General features: G+C 47.4%; 4 protein-coding genes and 1 long non-coding RNA gene across 8 annotated transcripts; 4 read left to right on the top strand and 1 right to left on the bottom strand.

Moving 5' to 3' along the window:
• The first annotated feature begins 23 nt into the window (after window positions 1-23).
• Window positions 24-8,489, top strand: LOC130518409 (GON-4-like protein). Of its 3 annotated transcripts, XM_057020983.1 has the most exons (28): window positions 24-168; window positions 272-969; window positions 1,018-1,389; window positions 1,919-2,177; window positions 2,250-2,443; window positions 2,534-2,608; window positions 2,679-2,729; window positions 2,856-2,909; window positions 3,038-3,133; window positions 3,211-3,303; window positions 3,377-3,538; window positions 3,679-3,880; window positions 3,945-4,046; window positions 4,153-4,193; window positions 4,285-4,403; window positions 4,472-4,661; window positions 4,738-4,824; window positions 4,906-5,074; window positions 5,148-5,298; window positions 5,363-5,510; window positions 5,577-5,693; window positions 5,792-6,457; window positions 6,539-6,667; window positions 6,775-6,966; window positions 7,046-7,189; window positions 7,344-7,624; window positions 7,715-7,817; window positions 7,895-8,489. In XM_057020983.1, the coding sequence occupies exons 4-28, from the start codon at window positions 1,937-1,939 to the stop codon at window positions 7,958-7,960; spliced, it is 3,873 nt and encodes a 1,290-aa protein (XP_056876963.1). In that variant the 5' UTR covers window positions 24-168; window positions 272-969; window positions 1,018-1,389; window positions 1,919-1,936; the 3' UTR covers window positions 7,961-8,489. The 3 variants fall into 3 exon arrangements, with proteins under 3 accessions (XP_056876963.1, XP_056876965.1, XP_056876964.1); XM_057020985.1 differs by having other exon boundaries at window positions 1,018-2,177; window positions 6,542-6,667; XM_057020984.1 differs by having other exon boundaries at window positions 94-210; window positions 1,018-2,177.
• LOC130518487 (uncharacterized) lies at window positions 8,121-9,882 on the bottom strand. Its single transcript, XR_008948044.1, has 3 exons — window positions 9,573-9,882; window positions 8,755-8,919; window positions 8,121-8,372 (listed from the first exon to the last, which is right to left on the bottom strand). It is a non-coding gene; the product is annotated as an uncharacterized LOC130518487 (long non-coding RNA).
• LOC130518437 (protein disulfide-isomerase A3-like) lies at window positions 9,020-12,670 on the top strand. 2 transcript variants are annotated; one of them, XR_008948028.1, is made up of 13 exons: window positions 9,020-9,439; window positions 9,588-9,666; window positions 9,787-9,904; window positions 9,992-10,099; window positions 10,222-10,351; window positions 10,503-10,616; window positions 10,702-10,827; window positions 10,935-11,117; window positions 11,195-11,303; window positions 11,425-11,553; window positions 11,622-11,729; window positions 11,810-11,867; window positions 11,942-11,953. XR_008948028.1 is itself a non-coding variant. In XM_057021042.1 (13 exons), the coding sequence occupies exons 1-13, from the start codon at window positions 9,279-9,281 to the stop codon at window positions 12,029-12,031; spliced, it is 1,485 nt and encodes a 494-aa protein (XP_056877022.1). In that variant the 5' UTR covers window positions 9,035-9,278; the 3' UTR covers window positions 12,032-12,670. The 2 variants fall into 2 exon arrangements, 1 of the variants encoding a protein (XP_056877022.1); XM_057021042.1 differs by having other exon boundaries at window positions 9,035-9,439; window positions 11,650-11,729; window positions 11,942-12,670.
• Window positions 12,671-13,556: 886 nt separating this feature from the next.
• Window positions 13,557-17,163, top strand: cct3 (chaperonin containing TCP1, subunit 3 (gamma)). Its single transcript, XM_057021032.1, has 14 exons — window positions 13,557-13,690; window positions 14,392-14,453; window positions 14,560-14,610; window positions 14,690-14,752; window positions 14,834-14,930; window positions 15,011-15,128; window positions 15,196-15,382; window positions 15,462-15,611; window positions 15,689-15,821; window positions 15,906-15,987; window positions 16,078-16,258; window positions 16,348-16,593; window positions 16,693-16,824; window positions 16,912-17,163. The coding sequence occupies exons 1-14, from the start codon at window positions 13,663-13,665 to the stop codon at window positions 17,002-17,004; spliced, it is 1,623 nt and encodes a 540-aa protein (XP_056877012.1). The 5' UTR covers window positions 13,557-13,662; the 3' UTR covers window positions 17,005-17,163.
• Window positions 17,164-18,263: 1,100 nt separating this feature from the next.
• glmp (glycosylated lysosomal membrane protein) lies at window positions 18,264-21,075 on the top strand. Its single transcript, XM_057021065.1, has 7 exons — window positions 18,264-18,417; window positions 18,743-18,904; window positions 19,096-19,194; window positions 19,333-19,497; window positions 19,730-19,948; window positions 20,247-20,515; window positions 20,591-21,075. The coding sequence occupies exons 1-7, from the start codon at window positions 18,310-18,312 to the stop codon at window positions 20,757-20,759; spliced, it is 1,191 nt and encodes a 396-aa protein (XP_056877045.1). The 5' UTR covers window positions 18,264-18,309; the 3' UTR covers window positions 20,760-21,075.
• Window positions 21,076-21,094: the final 19 nt, after the last annotated feature.

The following is a 21,094-nucleotide window of genomic DNA, read 5'->3' as shown; positions in this document are numbered from 1 at the left end:
TGATTCCATTAAATCGGTTTTATGAAGGTCATTGGATGAAATAGCAGTCAGCTGTGCCAGATTGAAGTGATGGAATCCAGCTGCTGATAAAAGCAGCAGAAGTGATCTGGATTAGGTTGAGTGGACTCAGATCCCAAACAAAGCTGTTCTGATCTTTTTCCAAACCCGGTAAGATGGAACACTTTCAGTTCTGAACTAAATGACCCCGAGGTGAGAAGTTACAACTTCAGCTTTCGTGGTTGTCTTGCTTAACTCCCCATCTCCGTTTCAGTCTTTATGATGTCGGCAGGTAAATCCGGGACCTCCTTGAGGACGCTGGTTCTGACACCGGAGCGGATCCCTTCCTTCCTGATTCCATCCCGCAGTCCGCGGCTCCGGTGGGGCTCCTCAGACCGGATCAGACTTCTATCCGACCCTGATGAGGACGCTGTGGCCGCAGCTCCCCCCGCGTCTCCCCGAGGCTTCCTGCTCCGTGTGCCGTCCCCGCGAATCCGCGCGCCGCGCCGCACCGCGGCTGCCGCGGACGTGGACACCGACCTGACGACGCGCGCGGCCATGTCGCTGCCCCACGTGGGGAAGGTGACCACGCCCTACGGATTCCGTGCCGTGCTGGCCGCGAGCCCCTGCACGCGCAGGCGGGAATCTCTTTTTCATAAGAGTAAACCCGCGATGAGGCGCGAGCCACAGGAGCCAGTAGATCTGGATCCACTTCCGACCTGCGGCAGGTCTCCGATGGCGCGTCTGCAGCCCTTTAAAGCGTTCGGTCTGCAGGTGATGGAGGAGCTGAAGAAGCCCGCAGCTGCTCTAAAGGCTAGAAGAGCCGCCCGCGAGGACTGCGCTTTAGGGCAAACGGACCGTATGTGACGCGAGCGCTTATCCATTTTTAATATATTTTAAATGTCTGCCTTAACCAAGCCGTTTGTTTTATCAGGCTTTATCTGCCTAAGCTCGAATGTACAGATTCGTCAGGTTTGTAATGTACAGATTCGTCAGGTTTGTAATGTACAGATTCGTCAGGTTTGTAAACAAAAGCGAAAAACTGTTCCTTTTTTTTGTAATGCCACTCTTTAAAATTTGCAATATTAAGTGTCGTTGGTAAATGGGTTTTATTGTAAGTTTGCTTTTGCGAATTAAAGATTATTCTATAATGTCTGGTGTTGAAATGTATCGGTGACTTTAATTTTGACCAAAATGTAATTAAGAATTTCTAAAGAGCATGAAAACGGACTGAGGTGAAATGCTCGGTGTCAACACGCAGTTCTCTAACCACCCTGTTGGTGGCGTTAACTCGCCATAAAGCTTCCGGTTTGCTGAACGCAAAAGGGAAATTGCGTAGTTTCAATACCGGAAATGTAGTCTTTACGACGGAGCGTCCCAACGTTGTGGCGGGTAAGTCCTGTCCGCCAGGGATACTGCGTTTAAATTCAAACGTAAAGCTCCACTATTGGGTTGCTTCGCACTGGACCGTTACTGATTTTTAGACGACGTTTTTGTCCGTGCCAGCTGTTGGCAGCCTGGGTGTAGAATGTTAGCCGGAGGTTGGCAGTCGCCGTTTAGGCTCACTGCTAATTGTTGCTAACGTAAATAAAGTCGTTTCTTCCCTGTTTACCCGAATTGTTCATTCTTGCATTTAAAAAAAAAAATAATTTCTGTACTCCACAACACGGGCATAACCTCAATATCAGGTCGAGCAAATGTAGTTTTATTAGATTTTATTTGACGTGGGGAGATTAACATTCTGATATAAACGCGTTTAGTCTAGAATTTGGCTTGATTGGGGAGAAATATACAAAGGATTTTATGCTTGTGCTAAAAGTAGCTATTTATCCTAGAGAGGTGGTTTAAAACATCCCCGCATTGATAAAATGTGCCTGTTCCTTCTCTGGTGTCCGTTATCTAACTGTTGTGGCTATCTCAGAGGACATGTGTCTCCAGAATGAACCCAGTCCGCAAACGTCTCAGACTCAGCCCATCCACACCCCGTATCATTGGCGACACTGCTGGCCCCTCTATCTGCACCACTGAGCCGCTGAGCTGCAGCCCGCCACGCTTCTCCCATGATGCTTTGCCACTGTCGCTGGCGACTGGTGGTCCTACAGCGAGTAGAGTGGAGGAGGAGGAAGGTTACCTGGTGGTGGAAGAAGATGCCACTGACTCAAGTCTCATCATTACCATGGGTGAGATCACACACACTTTGCTGAACAAACATTCATAGCTTGACTGTTCACTGTGTAATGTCTTTATTTCAGAGGATAGTCAGCTGGAGATGAAGGCACAGAGGAGAAGACCAGCGAGGAATAGGAAGAGGAAAATGACAGAACACGATTGTGGGGCTTCGGAGAGTGAGGGAGAGGTGGAGATTGACAAAGAACTGGACCAGTCATTGGAGACAAAGTCCAGACAACACAACCTGACCACTGTGAATGTCAAAAACATCATCCATGTGAGTTCATGCACATGCTGAGACAGCAGGGTCCATAAACTGATCACAGATCGGTGTTCTGCAGAACTAATTTAGATTTTCCGTCAACAGGAAGTGATCACCAATGAGCACGTGGTAGCCATGATGAAAGCTGCCATCAATGAAACAGAAGCTGTGCCTCCATTTGTAGGTTTCAGACAAACTGCAGAAACGTTCAGATTGGCCGGTAGAACACTCACACTCTTCTGTTCTGTAGGAACCTAAAATGACACGATCCAAGTTAAAAGAAGTGGTGGAGAAAGGTGTGGTGAGTATTCTGTCAGCCTCTGTTCCCCTGTGTGTGTGAGGGATATTGATGAGATTCAGCTGAATGTTCTCCACTACATAATTTTGATGACGACATCGGTGATTTTGTTTATCCGTTTTCTTTCAGGTGATTCCAGCCTGGAACATTTCGCCTATTAAGAAAACTGGTGATGTAAAAAAGGTCAGACCTCAGAGTTTTTATGCCTCTTTTGTGCCTCCATGTGGCTCATCAGTCCAGATCTTATTGGAAAAAGCTATGATTTTGATATTTTTACACATTAAGAGGTTAAGAGTGATTGCTATCTTCAGCCTCCTCAGTTTGTGGACATCCTTTTGGCCGAGGAAGACTCCTCAGATGAAGAGTACCGCCCTGATGAGGAAGATGAAGATGAAACAGCTGAAGATGTGAGGCTGTTGTAAAACAATGAGTGCTTATTAGATATGTTTGTGATTTGATTATTAATCAGCGGAGGTGTGTGTAGACGTTCCAGGAGAGCGACATGGAGAGCGTGGCCTCCTCACCGAGAGGGAGCCGTCTGAGCAGGGTGGAGGATGACAGCTGCAGCCCCTGGCAGGTCCGCTGTCAGTCAGACATTGAATTTGAACTTCCTGTATGGATTAAATAAAATATCGTCTGTCCTTGTTCAGACATCTCGGACCAGCTCTAGCCGCATGAGAGTGAGCTGTGTTTCAATGGGACCTCCCCCTCCTCCCAGGGCCCAACCCCCTAAAGCAGTGACTGACAGCAGCTTCCTGGAGAAACTTCACGCAGTGGAAGAAGAATTAGCCGTGTGTATGAAGCCGTACCAGGTAACGCGCCATCAGACTGAAGTTTGCTGTGGTAAATCAAACTGAATCACACAGGTGCAGTTGTTTTGTGCACAACCTTTTCATCATGCTGCGTTTGTCAGAGCAGGATCAGATCCTGACTGTTAGATGCTCTCTTCCAGCCTCTTTCTGAGTCAGAGGATGATGTGGCATACCGGACTCGCTCTAAACGTCCCCTGCGTGATGTCCCACTGGGTCAGCTGGAGGCAGAACTCCGAGCTCCTGACATCACACCTGACATGTACGACTCTAACTCCGCCCACGAGGACAGGGAGTGGACGCATTGGCTGAGAGGCCTAATGAACACAGAGATGGATAATGAAGGTGTGTGTGCACGTGTGCAGGAGTTTATTTGTCACCCAGTCTCACTGCTTCTTTGTCACTTCAGAAGAGTGCGATGACGACGACGACCCAGAATATAACTTCCTGGCTGACATCGATGAACCTGATTTGGAGGATTATCGTGACGACAAAGCTGTCCGCATCACCAGTCAGTCAATTACAGATGTTTGGTTTAGTGATTCATGTTTAGTGTTGCAACATTTTAAATGACAGGCTACAGATTTTATGTAAAATAAACATATTTTGTCGCACAGAGAAGGAAGTGAATGAACTGATGGAAGAGCTTTTTGAAACAGTGAGTTCTGGCTCCTCTCAGACTGGCCGATCACTGTGTGGTCCCCTGTAGCTATGGTGACCAGACCGATATTTCATTGCCTTGATTTTAGTTGAAAGAAGACCTTGCTGGACAGGAAATGGAAGATGAAGGCCGTGAGGAAGAGGAGGATCCTCAGGAGGAGGGTCAGAGTGTTGAGATTAGATTACCTGTGGAGGAAGAGAACAACAGGTATGGAAACCAGCACACGTACAGGAACCCAGACACGCCTACAGACTGAGCAGCTACTCTCATCTCAGCACCGAGTCCACTGACCAGCTGAGTGATGGACCAACCACGATGCTCAAAACGGTGAAGCAGCAACTGACGTTTATGAGGAGGAAGCAGCAGCTCAGCCAACAGACGCACGCACGATGGAACGGTCCAGAGCCTCAAACACTGAGACTGGAGCAGCGACAGAGACTCCGCCTGCAGCAGCAACTCCAGCAGGTACACTTCACCTGTCCAACATGGACCGGTCCAGTTGGACCAGTATGTAACCATCAACCGTGTCTCCATCTGTCAGCACGTCCAGCTGTTGACTCAGGTTCACCTGTTGAGTTCACCTGTGGCCAAACTTCACAGTGAGGCTGAGACCACCAGGCAGTTCTTGGTAACACACATTGTCAAATGTGACCTTGTGCAGTTTAAAAACTTTAAACGTGGTGACATAATGTTGTGTGTTGTCTGTTAGTTTGAGCTGGAGCTGTTGGCTCAGAGGGGAGAGCTGCTCATGTCTGCAGGTCACCGAAGCATCTTTAGAGCTTCTAACCTGCAGTCAGCACAGCAGCTGCTGGAGGAGCTGCAACAAACCCCCATCCGCTACCAGCCAAAGGTCAAACCCCCGGATGCCAGAGGATACAGTGAGTGTGGCTGGGACTGTTGGGACGTCAGTGCTGACTCAGCTTTATAGCCAGTTGTTCTGTGTGTGTTTAGTGCGTTGCTATCCCACCATGCCTGCTGAGCTAGCCTGGCTGTTTGCAACCCGTGCAGTATTCCTGTACCCAGAGCTGCTGCCGTGTGCCAGCCTGGATCCAGCTCTATACTGCCCTCGCAGAACCACTGCATTCACTGCAGCCGAAGACTGGTGAGTTTACGCTTCTTGAAACATCCTCCCACACTCTATACTATTAACGACTGTTTGTCTTCAGCCTCCTAGTTCTGGGTCTAAGAAATATGGAGGGCTCTGTGGACCCAACCAAGCTGGTGTCCCAGTTCCTGCTGCGGAAGACTCTGGTCCAGGTCCGCCGAAGAATACTGCAGTGCTGTCGACCCGGTTTCCCTGATAACATTGTGAAGGTAAGGAGAGAGGCAAGAGTGTCTCTTGGTCTGTCCTGGACTTTTTCTGACCCGTGGTGTCTGCAGGCCTACAGGTATCAGAGAGTTTTACGGCCCATGGCGGTGGCGTGCCGTCACGTTCACCCAGCAGAGCAGCGCCCCCCTGTGGAGAGAGAGGAACGTGTCCTTCCTCTTTGGCTGGCAGTATGTGATGTCATCACTTCCGTCCTATTGTGAACTGTTGTGGTCACACGACCTGTTTGTGGGTAAATGTGGCCCCTCTCCTTGTCTCTGTTTCACAGAGGAGTCTTCCTGTCCTTCATTTGATCATCACACGCTACAATAGTCCCTGTGGGTCTATGCCAGAGGCTCCCCCCCCCCACAGGTCATCCGGAGCCCGTCACAGTCACATGTCCATCACACGCTCCACCGCCAAATCATGCAGCTTTTCCCCCGGGACCAAATACCCTGCGCGCCTACCCAATAACCTTGATTTGAAACGAATTGGCTTTGTGCTTCTGCAGCAACCTGTCAGCCACAGCTCTGAATCTGCTCCACTACCTGCCAGTCAGCAGAGATCTTCCTCTATACCTCCTGGACCTCTCAGTTGTCCTGCTGATACCACTGAGTCCATGGTCTCCTTGACAACCAAGGAGAAAATTAGACTTCACTACCACACCCTGATGGGCCTAAGGAGAAGACAGGATGGAGAGTCTGACAGCGAGCCCTCTCCTTCCCAGCACCCAACCCAGTCCCAGAAGGAAGCAAAAGAGACTCCTGATATTAACAGCTCAGAGGGTTGGGAGGGGGAGGAAGAGGAGGAGCAGAGCCAGGTCTGTCTGGTGCTGTCTGAATCCTCCAGTTCAACAGGAAGTGATGAGCTGGAGGAACCTACTGAGGTAGAATCGGAGTGTGGAAGGAGACCTGCAGACGAAGGTGTTGATGGCAGTGAATCCACAGAGCTGCAGGTTTGTCACCCTGAACAAAGCAGAACAGATGGTGTTTGAGATGGAGAGCAAAAACTGGATTTTATTTTCTTTGTGTTGGAGGAGGAGGAGCCTCAGGAGGAGGAGGAGGAGCTTCGGGCACCACAGGAGGAGGACAGGCTTCGGGAGGAGTGTGATGATGATCAGAGGCAGCAGGAGGAGAAGCTGTTTGCTCAGGAGTACCTCCTCAGAGTAAGACTCCTCACCAATTTCCTGTTAACCTCTAACTCCTGTGTGGGGGTTTATCGTAAAGTCATAAAGCCGTTTGGTAAGTTTTGTGTGACAATTTTCTTTATTAGGTGTGCAACGCTGTGCAAGAGTTTCCAGATGTTGCTGAGCAGCTCCTGCAGGTTTTGGATCACTTCTCTGCAGCACCTGCTGCCCCAGAAACTCTATATGGTGGTTTGAGAGACATTTTGCAGCCTTTTCCTCAGCTGCTCCAAGACTTTGCAGCCTTTCTAACGCCAACACAGGCTCGCCGCTGCGGACTGGTGAGTGAGGCCTTCCTGACACCAGTCGGGTCGTCGTGCGTAGACCCTGTTAAATCTTCTGCTGGTTTCCTTTAAACAGTTTCTGGAGCAGCAGCTTTTCCAACGGAGTCGTCAGTTTCTACGGCGACTGGGGAGGAGCCTGGGAGAAGGCTCTGCGCTCTATCAACAGGTGGTGTCAGTGCTGCAGGGAAGCTCCGCCTCCAGACCCGAGGACTTGGAAAAGGTAGACCCGTCCCTCCACTTCATTTCATGTTTTAAAGTCACAAGATGTAACTAAATAATTTTCAGAGCTCTGAGAATGGCGTTTCAAATATCTAAAATTTGAGATTTCTATTTGTGTTTTGTGTCGTTTGCATTGATGTTTACATTCCTCTCAGATCACTCCTCTACTCAGACACCACCCGGATCTCCAGGAGGAACTATGGGGGTTGTTCCAGCAGTTCCACGGTCAGTCGTTGTCTCTGGCAACGGCGAACAAAGACATGAACTGTGTCTCCCAGAACCCTCCTGATGGGAACAGGAGGAAGGAGGGAGAAGATGTGTGTGAGGAGAGTGAGACAGGAAGGGATGCAGAAGAAGAGAAGGTGTCAGGAAGACCTGTTTTCGCCAAGAACATCTCGCTGATTTCCAGTGGAGAGAAAGTCATCATGTGGACCCGGTATGAAGAAAAAGTGTTGTCAAGCACATTAGTATGCGAGTAGAAAACCGTCCTGTTTCCTGGCTGACCTCCGATTACTTCCTGTTTCAGAGAGGCTGACCGTGCTATTCTGATGGCCTGTCAGCAGAGAGGAGCCAGTTGGAAAACATTCAGAGATGTTTCTGCCCAGCTTGGAAACAGGACTGCTAAACAGGTGAGAGGGGGTGGAGCCTCTTTCCAGGTGTGAACCTTCACCAGCAAGGTTTATTACATTTTTTGTGTTTCCTGCAGGTGAGCCTTCGCTTTCATGACCTGATGAAGCTTTTCCACTCTGCCTTCCAAAACTCCAGTTCCTAATTCCATGAGACAACTGCAAGGCAGGAGCTGTTTCAGATAACTTCCTGTTTGATGGATCTGTAGACAGAAGAAACCCAGATCCTCGACTGGACAACCTCTGGATATTAAATGGTCTAAAATGAACATCTAAAAAGTCCAACAGGATGTTGTTTTGGATGCGATTTGTCCTCATTTATATTTAAGGATTATTTATTTTTATATCTGACTTCAGCCTCTGTAATGTCGGCCTCTAAAAGGAACCACAGAAGTTTCAGTGAAACTGTTTTATTCATGGTGAGTTTGACAGTGCCCCATCTCGAACCAGCTTCATCTTCTGCTGCCCATCTCTCCTGTGAAGATCCTCTGGCTCAGAATGAAGTTATTTTTCCTCCTGTTGTGTCAGAGCATCAGAATTCTCATAATTCCCAGAGGCCTGATGGGGATTGAAGAATGTGCCAATGATGTGTTTTATAAATTCTTAATTCATATTGAATGTGAGTGAAAGATGGTTAAATGTTTTCAATAAAACATCTTTTTGTGTTTTTTTAAATGTTCTTTTAACTTGATAAAAAGTCTGATTTTTAAAGGTAAAGTATGTTGATGCTGATTCTGAGATCTCATCTTCCATTGATGCCAGCAAATAATTATAAAAATATGCAGTCATATTTAGAAAATTTCAAGATTTGCCTCTGCTCAACTTGCCGTTTATTTTTTGAATTTAGATTTTCGTAAAAGTAAAAAACAAAACAACATTGGCTCAAATTTCATGTGAAAGTTTTTTACCATTGCCGAAGAAAAGCAAAAACTTTACCAACCTCCACCTTTGGCGAAGGGGGAAAGGATCATTTCAACCTGCTTCCATTAGGGGGCGCGCTCTGAGTGACAGGTTATTGGTCCAATGGCGAGGCCCCATAGGTCAGATCCATCCTGTGTGGACCAATCACTGAGAAGCTGCTCCGGTAGTTATCTGAAATCCCGCCCTTTTTTGACAGGTGCACACAGGAGAGTGAGCTAAGTTAGGTAGATGAATACCGGAAACGGTAAAATATTATTCACAATAAAGTAGTTACGTGATATGGATCGAAACATCTTACTCATTCTGTTAATCAGGATCAAACATAATTCACGTTTTAAATTTGTCTTTTTTGCTCGAGTTTTTTTTAGGGGAACTAGTAAGCATTAAAAGTACACCGCTGAGACATTATTTTGAAATTTGTTGCCGGAGGTTGTTTCTTTGTGCACATTTCCAACCGCGCTGTGGCGTCGCTCCTCGCGCTTCAGCAATCGCTGTACATGTTTCATTTTTGCGATTAAAAATTATTGGCGGTTTGCAGCCATCATGGCGGCCGTTTTCCGCCTCGTCTCCACCGTCTCCTTCCTACTTTACTGTTTTCCTGGCGCGAGCAGCACGCGCCAGGACGTGCTCGAGCTCGGCGACGCAGATTTTGACTACTTGGCAACGGAGCACGAGACCATGCTGGTGAAATTCTACGCTCCATGGTAACCGAGCAGGGAGATTGTGTGATGAATAATGCTGTACTGTGTTTGTTACCTAGCTTGTATCTGTATATAGCCTGTACTCTACCCTGTCATCATCATCATCATCATCATCATTTATTTCCGTGCCTTTCACCTGTGCTCCCGGCAGGTGTGGCCACTGTAAAAAATTAGCTCCGACCTTCCAGAAGGCAGCGAGTCGACTGAAGGGGACGGTTCAGCTGGCTAAGGTAAAGTCATTTTCTCCGTCGGTCACGTGATGGTCGATTACCACCGCCCACGTGGACATCTGGGCCTTTGAAAGGTATAACTAGCGGGGAGTAAATGGTGCCTTCTATCACCTGCTTCAGGTGGACTGTACCGCCAATACTGAGACCTGCAGCCGGTTCGGAGTGTCCGGGTATCCCACCCTGAAGATCTTCAGGAGCGGCAAAGACTCCGCCCCTTACGACGGTCCTCGCACTGCCGGTAAAACTTATACAACTCAATATGTGGAAGGCTGTGTATGGACATACACTTCAGTGTGTGTGTGTGTGTGTGTGTGTGTACGTTCAGATGGGATCTATGAGTACATGAAGAGGCAGACTGGTCCAGACTCTCTTCACCTGAAGACAGATGAAGACCTGCAGGCCTTCATCGACAACTATGATGCCAGTATTATTGGTATGATGTTACCTGTCTTTCCCGCACAGACACGCACATACGCAGATTTTTCTCAGAATTTGTGTCGGGTGTTTCCAATTGCATCATCTACCATAATGAGATAACATCGTGTGTATTGTCAGGCGTGTTCTCAGGTGCGGACAGTTCTCGTTTGTCCGAGTTCTTGACAGCGTCGTCTTTGCTAAGAGAGCAGTTCCGCTTTGCTCACACAACTGACCTGAAACTGGGAGAGAAGTATGGCGTTAATTCGGAGTGAGTTTACACACACACACACACACACACACACACACACACCATGAAAACCAAAACTATAAACGCACACTGTGGGATCAAGAGTGAATCTTTATTTTGAAGTACGCATTTGCGTTTGTTTGTGTGTGTGTGTGCCTGTGTTTGTGGTCAGGTCGGTGCTGCTGTTTAGACCCCCGAGACTGAAGAATATGTTTGAGGACGGCATGGTGGTCTTCACAGACCACCTGACCATCGGCTCTCTGAGACGCTTCATTCGGGATCACATGTAAGAGTTCACCCCGAACGCTGTCATGTGACCACAGCAACTCCAGAACTGCTTGTTTAACTGACTCCTCTGCTGGTCTCCATAGTTACGGTCTGTGTCCACACATGACCGTAGAAAATAGAGAGCGTCTGAGGGCCCGTGACGTGCTGACGGCGTTCTACGACCTGGACTACCATCACAACATTCGGGGCTCCAACTACTGGAGAAACAGGTGAACCGAGCCTCTGATAGCCTGTTAGCTTCTGTGATAGTGTTCTTGCTCTGGCCAGCGAATTCCACAACCCCGATATTATGTTTCTGCCTGTGTGTCAATATCAGGGTTATGAAGGTGGCGTCCAAATATGCTGGACAGGGCCTGACATTTTCCGTAGCCAGTAAGAAGGACTTCCTGTCTGAGCTGGAGGAGGACTTTGGTCTGGGGATGTCAGATGGAGGAGAGCTGCCGGTCATCACAATTCGCACCAGAACGGGCCACAAGTACACCATGAGAGAGGAGTTCACGTACGTGCACGTGCGCGGGACAGGTGACCTCACGGGTGCTGGGCTGGTCCCGTTACTGACGACTTCCTGTGTTTCAGGAGGGACGGTAAGTCCCTAGAGAGGTTTGTGGATGATTACCTGGCAGGTCGGCTGAAACCTTACGTGAAATCTGAACCGGTACCAGAGAGAAACGTGGACGCGGTGAAGGTGACGCCTCCTTCCTTTGTGTGTCCCTCCTGATTGGCTCTCACGCCTGTAGGACTGTTGGCCAACCCAAAGCTCGTTAGCCTGTCTTTGCCTCAGTTACCTGGCTTGTGTTGTGTGACAGACGGTTGTTGCTGAGACTTTTGACGCCATCGTCAATGATCCCGGTAAAGATGCCCTGATCCTCTTTTACTCGCCGTCGTGTCTTCACTGTAAAAAACTGGAGCCAGTCTTCAGAGAGTTGGCTGGGAAGGTACCTGCGGCATCCTCACACCTCACCTTCATCATCGTCATCAGCTTGTGAACCGTTTTAACTTACAGGAACTGTCACGTCATGATTGTGTGTTAGCTGGAGGCTGATCCCAACATCGTGGTGGTGAAGATGAACGCGCAGGATAACGACGTTCCTCTGGGTTATCAAGTGCAGGGGTAAGAATGGTTCTGTGGTCCAAACTCCTCATCAGTCCTCTATAAACCAGAACTTGGCATTAATCTCTCCCCATCTGTAGGTTTCCCACCATTTACCTTGCTCGGGCTGGCAGGAAGGACGAGCCCATCCGATATGAGGTAAGGCGGCGGCCACGGTCCTCGCTCAGCCGAAATCGTCCACATTCATGATCACGTGACGTCTTCGCTCTCAGGGGGGTCGCGAGCTGAGGGACTTCCTGAAGTTCCTGCGGCGTGAGGTGGGACGCAGCTTGATAGTCGATGGCTCCAAAGATGAACTGTGAGCTTCATCCACCAGTCAGAGCTGCGCTCCTGATGTCCCTGACAGGCCAGGCCAGGGAGGTGGTCCCAGTGACAGACCTGGACCCAGACCTGGACCCAGACCTGGACCCAGACCTGGACCAGCGATGGCCTGAAAACCCAATCAGATGTCTCTGTTTTCAGAGAGATGCTCCAACATCCTGAAGTTACACTTGACATCATGGCATCATTAGTTCAACTTATTTATTTATTTATTTATTGGGGGGGGGGGGTTGCATTCTGCCGGTTTTCTCTTATTTTTCACATTTCCATTGAAATATGATGGTTCAATTTTTAATTCTGGATCTTTTCCATCCGTGTGCATCTGGGTCACAGAAGCCCAACCAGGCAGATATAACCAATCTGAGGGTTAATTACCTTCCTCTTGCAATTTTAAGCATCAATAAAATAAGTCTGATGACGATAATGAAGAGGTGCAAACCTGGACACGCAGTTCCAATCATGTCTCTCTCGTCCACCTCAAATTTGGTTCCTCAAATATCACCACTGATTGATTTTACCATTGTGTGTATTTGTTATCGATTGTCAGAAACATTTGCTCTTTTAATGTGAGACTTTTTACTGCAAAGGTTTTGATGAAATTAATAAAACTGATCAAGGAATTTGCTGATCCGAGATTCTTTCTTATCAATTGACAAAAATCCACAAATCCACAGCCGGCTGAAGCCCAGTGATGCTGTAAGTTAGAAAATTAGAATATTACTTAAGACTGATACAAAAAACAAAAGATTTCTGGAAATGTTGGCCAACTGAAAGGTATGAATATGAAAAGTATGAGCATTTACAGCACTCAATGCTTAGTAGCTGCAGTCCCGTCCTTTTTTTAGCCCAGGTGAGACGCTTCTGATGCTCTCTCTTGTTCAAGAGTGGCTTGATACAGCGACAGCTGAAACCGATGTCTTGCATGTGTCTATGCGTGGTGGTTCTTGAAGGTTCTTGATCGTCTAGGCTACAGAACTAGACTGAGAGACAATTTAAAGGCCTTTGCAGGTGTTTCGAGGTCATTAGCTGATTAGAGAGTGGCACCAGGCCTCTTCATTATTGAACCATTATTCTAATTTTCTGAGGATACGGAATTTGGGTTTTTCATTCATTGTCATGTTATAATCATTAAAATTAAAAGAAATAAACACTTGAAACATATCAGTCTGTGTAATGAATGAACATAATATAAAAATGTCACTTTTTGAATAAAATAAATCAACTTCTCACAGTTTTATAATTACATGACCGGCACCTGTACTTACAATATATTGCCCTACGTCTGTCTCATGCACACACCCGTACGCAGGCAGCCTTAGCAGCTATATAATCATCATCACTGGAACCTGTAACGCTAATTATTTTCTTATTCCTGAAGTAACTATAATGAGTAAAAGTAACTGTAATCCAGCCGTGGGCTCCAGAAAAGGCAGGGCGCCTTCGTCGCTTTCATCTCTTGCACCTAATTGGTCAGAGCAACCGTCCGTCAGACCGGTTCTCGCAGCTCATTGGTCAACCCTGTCGCGTTGTTCCGCCCCTCACGTTGAGCCCTCCTTCCTCTCCAGCCACCGAGAACCTTCCAGGCTGATTCTGTTCGGCAGACTCTGTCAAAATGTTCGGCCAGCAGGTTCTTGTGCTCAGTAAGTACTTGATAATAATGTGATAATAACCCGTGACTGTTTTCAAAAAGAAACGGCGTGTTTTGTTTGCTGGTTGCGTCTCTCGCTGGTAGCCTTTTATCCTTTCTAGCGGCCTTACCGCAACACAAAGCCGGTTCCAGCATGCGTTTCCTCACAACTGCGCGTGTGCTCACGAGGCTAACCGCTCGCGAGGCTAACTGTTAGCACCGCTGTTAGCAGAGAAACTACCAAATCTCGCTCGCGATAGCATCTTGTGCGCGCAGAGCATGTGGCTAGGCTAGGCAAGGCTAAATCAATAGTTACATTAGTCAGTATAAAATAATGACGCAGTTATTTTTATCCGCAGGCTAATGGATCTCGCTACTAACATTAGCTGCTCATACTGAGTCAGGGTAACTTTAAAGATGTGATTTTTATTTCTTGTCATTGAGCCACGCCTTTAATCTGCCACTGACAGGGTTATATGGACTTTTATTCTTCATAAAGTGCTCTCCCTATTTCATTCTAATAGACATTATTTGTAGTATTAACAGGGTATATTTCTCTCCCTCACAGGTTTATCAAATATTAGCCCAACAGATTTGATCACTTGCATCTATAACCATTTTGTTTTGTTTCTTTATTACCTTTTTAAGAAGATGCAGTGCTTTAACAGCCTCCCTACTTCCTACTAGTTTAACAACTACCTGTTTAATCTGCAGACCAGAACATTAAGAGAGAGTCTGGACGTAAGGTCCAAACTGGCAACATCAATGCTGCAAAGGTAAGTTGTTCATTTTCAGGTTGTCAATTGGTTTGTCTTGTGCAGCCTGTAGTCCAGGCTCGTCTACACTTGTACAAATGATAAATGAATGACGTTTGTATTTCAGACCATTGCAGATGCGATCCGGACCTGCCTCGGCCCTCGGGCCATGATGAAGGTGAGATGCAAGAAGCAAGCATGGATCTAAATACTCAAGTACTTACCTTTACAGTAACTTGCTGTCCATGTGTTCACAGATGTTGCTGGATCCAATGGGAGGTATTGTGATGACCAATGATGGGAATGCCATCCTAAGAGAGGTAAAAGGCCGAGCTTAACCCACAGCTGTTTCATTTGTGTTAATGTGGTGAACTAATGTGTGTCTGCGGGATGAACAACAGATCCAGGTCCAGCATCCTGCCGCCAAATCCATGATTGAGATCAGTCGCACTCAGGATGAGGAAGTCGGAGATGGAACCACTTCTGTTATTATCCTCGGTAAGAGGAATATGAGAGGGGTCTTCATCACTCAGCCCGCCAGAAAGACAATTATACTGACGACATGTGTTTGTGAGCAGCTGGAGAGTTTCTGTCTGTAGCTGAGGAGTTCCTAGAACAACAGATTCATCCAACAGTCGTCACTGGCGCCTACCATCAGGCTCTAGACGACATGCTGGAGGTCCTGAAGGAGATCAGGTATGCAGGTGTCATGAAGTTCATTCATCAGGTTGGAGTGAAGGATTAAGGAAATGTTTTGTGTCAGCACCCCTGTGGACACGTCAGATCGCTCCATGATGCTGAAGATAGTCCATTCAGCCATTAACACCAAGATGCTGAGCCGCTGGACCGAGCTGGCCTGTGGCATTGCGCTGGACGCCGTCCGGATTGTGGAGCTGGAAGACAACGGACGCAAGGAGATTGACATAAAGAAGTACGCCAAAGTGGAGAAGGTACGACTCCCCGTCATAACTGTGCCCCCTTCCCCCGCCGTTGGCCACCGGAAACTAAGCACAGAACGTTCCGTGTTAGGTTCCAGGAGGGACCATTGAGGACTCGCGTGTGCTGAGAGGCGTGATGGTGAACAAAGACATAACACACCCGAGTATGAGACGCTTGATCAAAGACCCTCGAATTGTCCTGCTGGACTGTTCTCTTGAGTACAAGAAGGGAGAGAGTCAGGTAACACCTCACACCTGTGAGTCTACACACACACACACCCACACCACACACTGGCTCACATGTGTGTCTGTGTTTAGACTGATATCGAGATCAGTAAGGAAGAGGACTTTGCCAGAATCCTCCATATGGAAGAAGAGTACATCCAACAGATTTGTGAGGATATCATTCGCATCAAACCAGACCTGGTCTTCACTGAGAAGGGGATCTCAGGTATAACACACACACACACACACAGTCCTGTTTTTCTCTCTGTCAGCACAACTATTCTGATGAGCAGTTTTGTGGCTGTCTCAGATCTGGCGCAGCACTACCTGATGAAGGCCAACATCACAGCTATCCGCCGTATCAGGAAGACAGACAACAACCGTATTGCCAGGTAAACGGTCCGAGATGACGGCTACTTTGGTCACTGACCGGCTGCTTCACACAGAAAAACAACAACATGTGCTTTTCCCCCAACTATCAGGGCGTGTGGAGCGCGGATCGCCAGTCGGACTGATGAGCTGCGCGAGGATTACGTAGGCACGGGGGCGGGGCTGTTTGAGGTGAAGAAGATTGGTGATGAGTATTTCACCTTCATCACAGAGTGCAAAGACCCTAAAGCTTGCACCATCCTGCTGAGAGGACCCTGCAAGGAGATCCTGGCTGTGAGGAACCTTTCTACCTTCTGCTGGTCTTCAGTAGGTCGGAGCAGTTGCCTTCATCGACAAACCCGTTTGTGTTCTGTGTTGTTCAGGAAGTCGAGAGGAACCTGCAGGACGGCATGCAAGTGTGTCGCAACGTGCTGCTGGACCCACACCTGCTGCCGGGTGGCGGTGCTGTGGAGATGGCCGTGTCTAAGCGTCTGATGGAGCGTTCTCGTGCGCTCACAGGTGTCGAGCAGTGGCCGTATCGTGCGGTGGCCCAGGCGCTGGAGGTGATCCCCAGAACCCTGATCCAGAACTGTGGAGCGTCCACCATCCGAGTACTCACATCACTGAGGGTACAACCTTTGTTTATGACATCACTGCTCAGCCACATCACTCGTGTTCCGATTGGAGCATGGTCAGTGAGCCTTTGATGATGGAGTCTCTGTGCACAGGCCAAACACACTGAGGACAACGCTGCCAGCTGGGGTGTGGACGGTACGAGCGGGTGTCTGTCCGACATGTCAGCTCTGGGCATCTGGGAGCCGCTGGCTGTTAAAGCTCAGATATACAAGACTGCTGTGGAGGTGAGACGTAATGGTGTGAATACTAATGACTGATCAATGCAGACTGTCCGCTGACATCTGTGTGTGTGTGTGTGTGTGTGTGTCCAGACGGCCATTTTGCTGCTGCGCATCGATGACATTGTCTCTGGGCACAAGAAGAAGGATAAAGATGGTCAGATGGGAGGACAGGGAGTGGAGTAAAGCCACAGTTACCCAGATCCAAAAAGAGTCACACCGACTGTATGCGTGTGTGTCTGTGTGTGTGCGTGTGCTCGGGGACCAGAGGACTCGGAGACTTAAATCAACTCAACAGCCTTTTTCTGTTCTTTCAGTCAAATAAAGTTGAAATGTTCATCAAAACGTTGTGCAGTTGATGTGATCTTTCTTTCTCCATCTTGATTGTAATGTCGCGTTCTCCAGCACAGCAAAGTGTCCAATAACAATTCATTACAGCAAATGTCTCCTGGCCAGAAAGATAATCGTCAGCTGGTGTTTAAAAGGAAAGGAAAGGTGCAAAAGCTAAACAATTAACCCTTTCGTATGCAAATTATAATCTACGTACATCAGGATTTTTGTCCCTGATGTGCAACTATGATATTGAGTCATTCATATAGGAGAAAACATTTGAAAAGCTGCTCACTGTAGTGTCCACATCACTGAGGGTAAAATCTTTGTTTATGACATCATTGCTCAGCCACATCACTTGTGTTCAGATTGGAGTCTCTGTGCACAGGCCAAACACTGAGGACAATGCTGCCTGTTGGGGTGTGGTACGAGCGGGTGTCTGTCCGACATGTCAGCTCTGGGCATCTGGGAGCCGCTGGCTGTTAAAGCTCAGACATACAAGACTGCTGTGGAGGTGAGACGTAATGGTGGGAATACTAATGACTGATCAATGCAGACTGTCCGCTGACATCTGTGTGTGTGTGTATGTGTGTGTGTGTGTGTGTCCAGACAGCCATCATGCTGATGCACATTGATGACATCATTGCCACGCGCAAGAAGAAAGATAAAGATGGTCAAATGAGAGGACAGGGAGTGAAGCAAAGCCACAGTTACCCAGACTGTGTGTGTGTGTGTGTGCGCGTGTGCATGTGTGTGTAAAATAAAGTTTAAATATTCATCAAAAGGTTGTGTCGTTGATGTGATCTTTCTTTCTCCATCTAGGTTGTGATGTCACGTTCTCCAGCACAGAAAAGTGTCTAATAACAATTCATTATAGCAAATGTCTCCTGGCCAGAAAGATCATTTTCAGATTGTGTTTAAAAGGAAAGGAAATGTGCAAAAACTGAACATTCAAATTAACTCTTCAGAGTTTAGCACAAAGGTAATTTTAGTTTAATTTCAACTGTATTTGCTGTAATATGTTATTAAAATGCTGTAAATAAAATTTTTAATAGCATAACATTTCAATAAAGTCATTGTTAAAAAAATACGTGGGCGGGGTCTTGCACCTGATATAAAGGGGGAGTCATGTGACTCGCGCGCCGCTCAGTCACAACAAAGATGGCGGCCAAAGGGAAGCGAAGCTGCAGAGTCTCTTTACTTTTTCGGTTTTCTGTCTTCAGCTTCTGTTACAGCCTCGTTACCGCTGGACAGACTTATCAGAGAAAGGTAAGAAAAAAGAAGCGGGTATTTCATGTAAAGAGGGGAAGCAACCGGAAGGAAATGTGTCCTTAACTTTCAGAGAAATTGTTCACATTTAGCCAGTTAACCTGTTCGTTTTCTTTAAAATCAAACTGGAATCATACCGACTCACGCTACTAAAACGTATTGGTGTTTAGAAAATTTATGTAAAGGTGTCACTTGGGGTGCAGCTCGGCTATTTTACAAATGTGTTTTTTTGTGTGTGTCTTGTGAAATGATGGTTCCAAAATGACAGCTCTGTCCGTCTATAGCATTCAGCGTTTGAGGTTCTTGAGGTTTCCCTGTCTTTCAGCTGTCTGTGCAGCTGAATCCCGGCTTCCATTCGCCTCCCGGAGGGGATCTGCTACACGTGAGAGCTGTGGGAGAAAACGACACCCTGCACTACCTGTTTTGTAGCCAAGGTGCACCAACACTGCTCCTGGTCCACACCAACACTTCGTCCTCTACTCTCAAGGTGGGTCTTTCTGTCCAGTTTAAATTGGCGTGTCCAATCTGAATTAAATAGATTCTTCGAGATGTGCCACCTGCTTCTTTACTAGCTCACTCTTGAATCAGGTAAAACCGATTGTGGTGAATTTGTCTTCATGAGGTCCCAGTCCTACTCAGCCTCTCATAGTTGGACATCTGTCCTGGTGTATTCCTCAGGTGAACTGGACCCAGTTTTTAGACCGTAATGTATCTGGTGGTTTAGAGGTGGAGCCAAAGAGCAGCGTCCTATATAGTACGGCCGTTGTCTTCAGCAAGGTCAGAAACTTCTGCTTCCTGTTAACCTTACACATCACTCAGTCCGAGTTCTTGTCTTTTGTCTCAGTGTTTGGTGAGACTCCAAGATGTTTGACGTTTTCAATGTTCTGTCCGGGGAACCTTTTATTTGTGTTGTAGCTGTTGGAGTACGATGATTTCAACGACACCGCCCAGCCGTCCTCCACCTTCTTCCCACTGTATGATTTGCAGAACTTCAACTGGTCTCGTTTAAATCTGTCGGGTTCCACTTCTCTGCTCTGTGGAACCGAAGGAACCTTGGGCAATGGATCGTTGTGCCTCCAGGTCTGTTGTCATGGTAACAACCTTAAGTGTAACTGGGTTGAATATAAATGCCAATTTGTGTGCCATGGCTGCTGTTTGCTGCCACAAAAATAACTTTGTGTCAGTAAATTAGTTGTATTGTGTAAATACCTTTTAAGCTGCTGATGTTGTTACTATATGTAGGTGGATGTTTAATGTTCGATTCGATGTTTTAATGTGTACAACAGTAAAAGCTTTTGTTTCTTTTTTCCAGTTGTCAGTCTTTGACGTGGAGGGGCGTGGAGAGGCCTGGCCCCGACTCCTGCACACAGCCAACTCCTCACAGTTGAAACTGTGGCTTGATGGCGTGTCACCGCGATCAAATCACTCCCGATTTTTACTGGAGCTGCTGGCAGTGGGCGGGGCTTATACTCCTAGCCACGTGGAGATTCACCGATCCATTGATGATGAGTTCACACCATCCATGTTCAGTGTAAGGCAGACAAAATGTGCACACAAGTGTCTGTATGAAGGCACCAGACACCAAAGAGCTGATCAAAGACGATGTCCAGTTTACTGATCTGATGTCATTGTTGATCGAACGTAAAGACAAACACTTAAGTTCTTCAGAGTTGCTAGTAGTGCTAATGCTAATAAGCTCCTCCCATTGAGACACCAGCTTTGGTTTTCACTAGTGTTGTGTATTTCATTCCATCCAGTTGCAGGAGGTGAAGCCACAGCTGTCTCTTTTTTTCTGTCAACCTTTTGAATCATCTGTGTGGACCTCTCAGGTGTCTCGGTGGGTTCCAGAGCTCAACGGAAGCCGCCAGGTTCCAGGATTCTTCCAGTGGAAACCAGTTGCTTATAGGCAGCCTCACCCGGTCCTGGAGGACGCCACGTCATGTCATCACTCTGATCCTCTGCCTCAGAGCGGCGAGACCGCAGCAGCCATGTCTGGCTTGATCCGAGCATTCTACACAGAACCAGAGGTGTTTGGGCTGAATGTGAGCTTCGGCCTGGCCGGAGATCCATTCTACAACAGCACCAGATTCCTCAGCTGGTGTGTTAAATATCTATTATCAATTAATGTGCCCCGATTGATGGGTGAATTGACTTTTCATCTTGTGTTCTGCAGGACATTATTGGCTGGCGTTGGTTCTCCACCCATGGACTCCATCTCACCGTTGGTCATCAGCATGATGGCAGTCGGCCTGGGGGTCCCCCTGGTGTTCGTGCTGCTGGGCAGCGTGTACGTCTGTACCCGAAAGACGGTTGTCACCACACCGTACCAGCCCATCAACTGACCTCTACGTTGACGCCCTTTTTGGAATTCGGTGGTATCGCAATGGTTGTCAGACCGATCAAAACTCAGGGAGACTTTTTAAAATGGCTTTGATCCTACTGAAGAAAACATCTGGACTTTTTAATTAACTAAAATTCTTTGGTTAACGCGATCACATCTAATTTTATAATTCCATAAAAGTTTGTCTTTATGCTGATTAATGTGAGTTGATCCCAACATAAACACAATTTTAAAGCAAGGTGAAGGTATTTTAAGGGACGTTCACCTGTTTGTTTTTGCTTTTTCTAAGTTTAACCCCAATAAAGTTCCAAAACATGTTTCTGATTCTGCTTTTTG

The sequence above is a fragment of the Takifugu flavidus genome, chromosome 21 (genome assembly GCF_003711565.1).
Source record: "Takifugu flavidus isolate HTHZ2018 chromosome 21, ASM371156v2, whole genome shotgun sequence".
Lineage (NCBI taxonomy): Eukaryota > Metazoa > Chordata > Actinopteri > Tetraodontiformes > Tetraodontidae > Takifugu > Takifugu flavidus.
Note: the sequence above shows the minus strand (reverse complement) of the source record. Positions and strands in the feature narration are given on the sequence as shown.

Coding starts and splice junctions, on each gene's coding strand:
- glmp (XM_057021065.1), top strand. CDS start 18,310: ATGGCGGCCAAAGGGAAGCGAAGCTGCAGAGTCTCTTTACTTTTTCGG. Junction 19,949..20,246: donor TCACACCATCCATGTTCAGT/GTAAGGCAGACA, acceptor TGGACCTCTCAG/GTGTCTCGGTGGGTTCCAGA. Junction 20,516..20,590: donor AGCACCAGATTCCTCAGCTG/GTGTGTTAAATA, acceptor TGTGTTCTGCAG/GACATTATTGGCTGGCGTTG.
- cct3 (XM_057021032.1), top strand. CDS start 13,663: ATGTTCGGCCAGCAGGTTCTTGTGCTCA. Junction 14,454..14,559: donor GCAACATCAATGCTGCAAAG/GTAAGTTGTTCA, acceptor TTTGTATTTCAG/ACCATTGCAGATGCGATCCG. Junction 16,825..16,911: donor TATACAAGACTGCTGTGGAG/GTGAGACGTAAT, acceptor GTGTGTGTCCAG/ACGGCCATTTTGCTGCTGCG.
- LOC130518437 (XM_057021042.1), top strand. CDS start 9,279: ATGGCGGCCGTTTTCCGCCTCGTCTCCACCGTCTCCTTCCTACTTTAC. Junction 9,440..9,587: donor GTGAAATTCTACGCTCCATG/GTAACCGAGCAG, acceptor TGCTCCCGGCAG/GTGTGGCCACTGTAAAAAAT. Junction 10,828..10,934: donor TCCAACTACTGGAGAAACAG/GTGAACCGAGCC, acceptor TGTCAATATCAG/GGTTATGAAGGTGGCGTCCA.
- LOC130518409 (XM_057020983.1), top strand. CDS start 1,937: ATGAACCCAGTCCGCAAACGTCTCAGACTCAGCCCATCCACACCCCGT. Junction 3,539..3,678: donor TGTGTATGAAGCCGTACCAG/GTAACGCGCCAT, acceptor GCTCTCTTCCAG/CCTCTTTCTGAGTCAGAGGA. Junction 5,694..5,791: donor TCCTTCCTCTTTGGCTGGCA/GTATGTGATGTC, acceptor TCTGTTTCACAG/AGGAGTCTTCCTGTCCTTCA.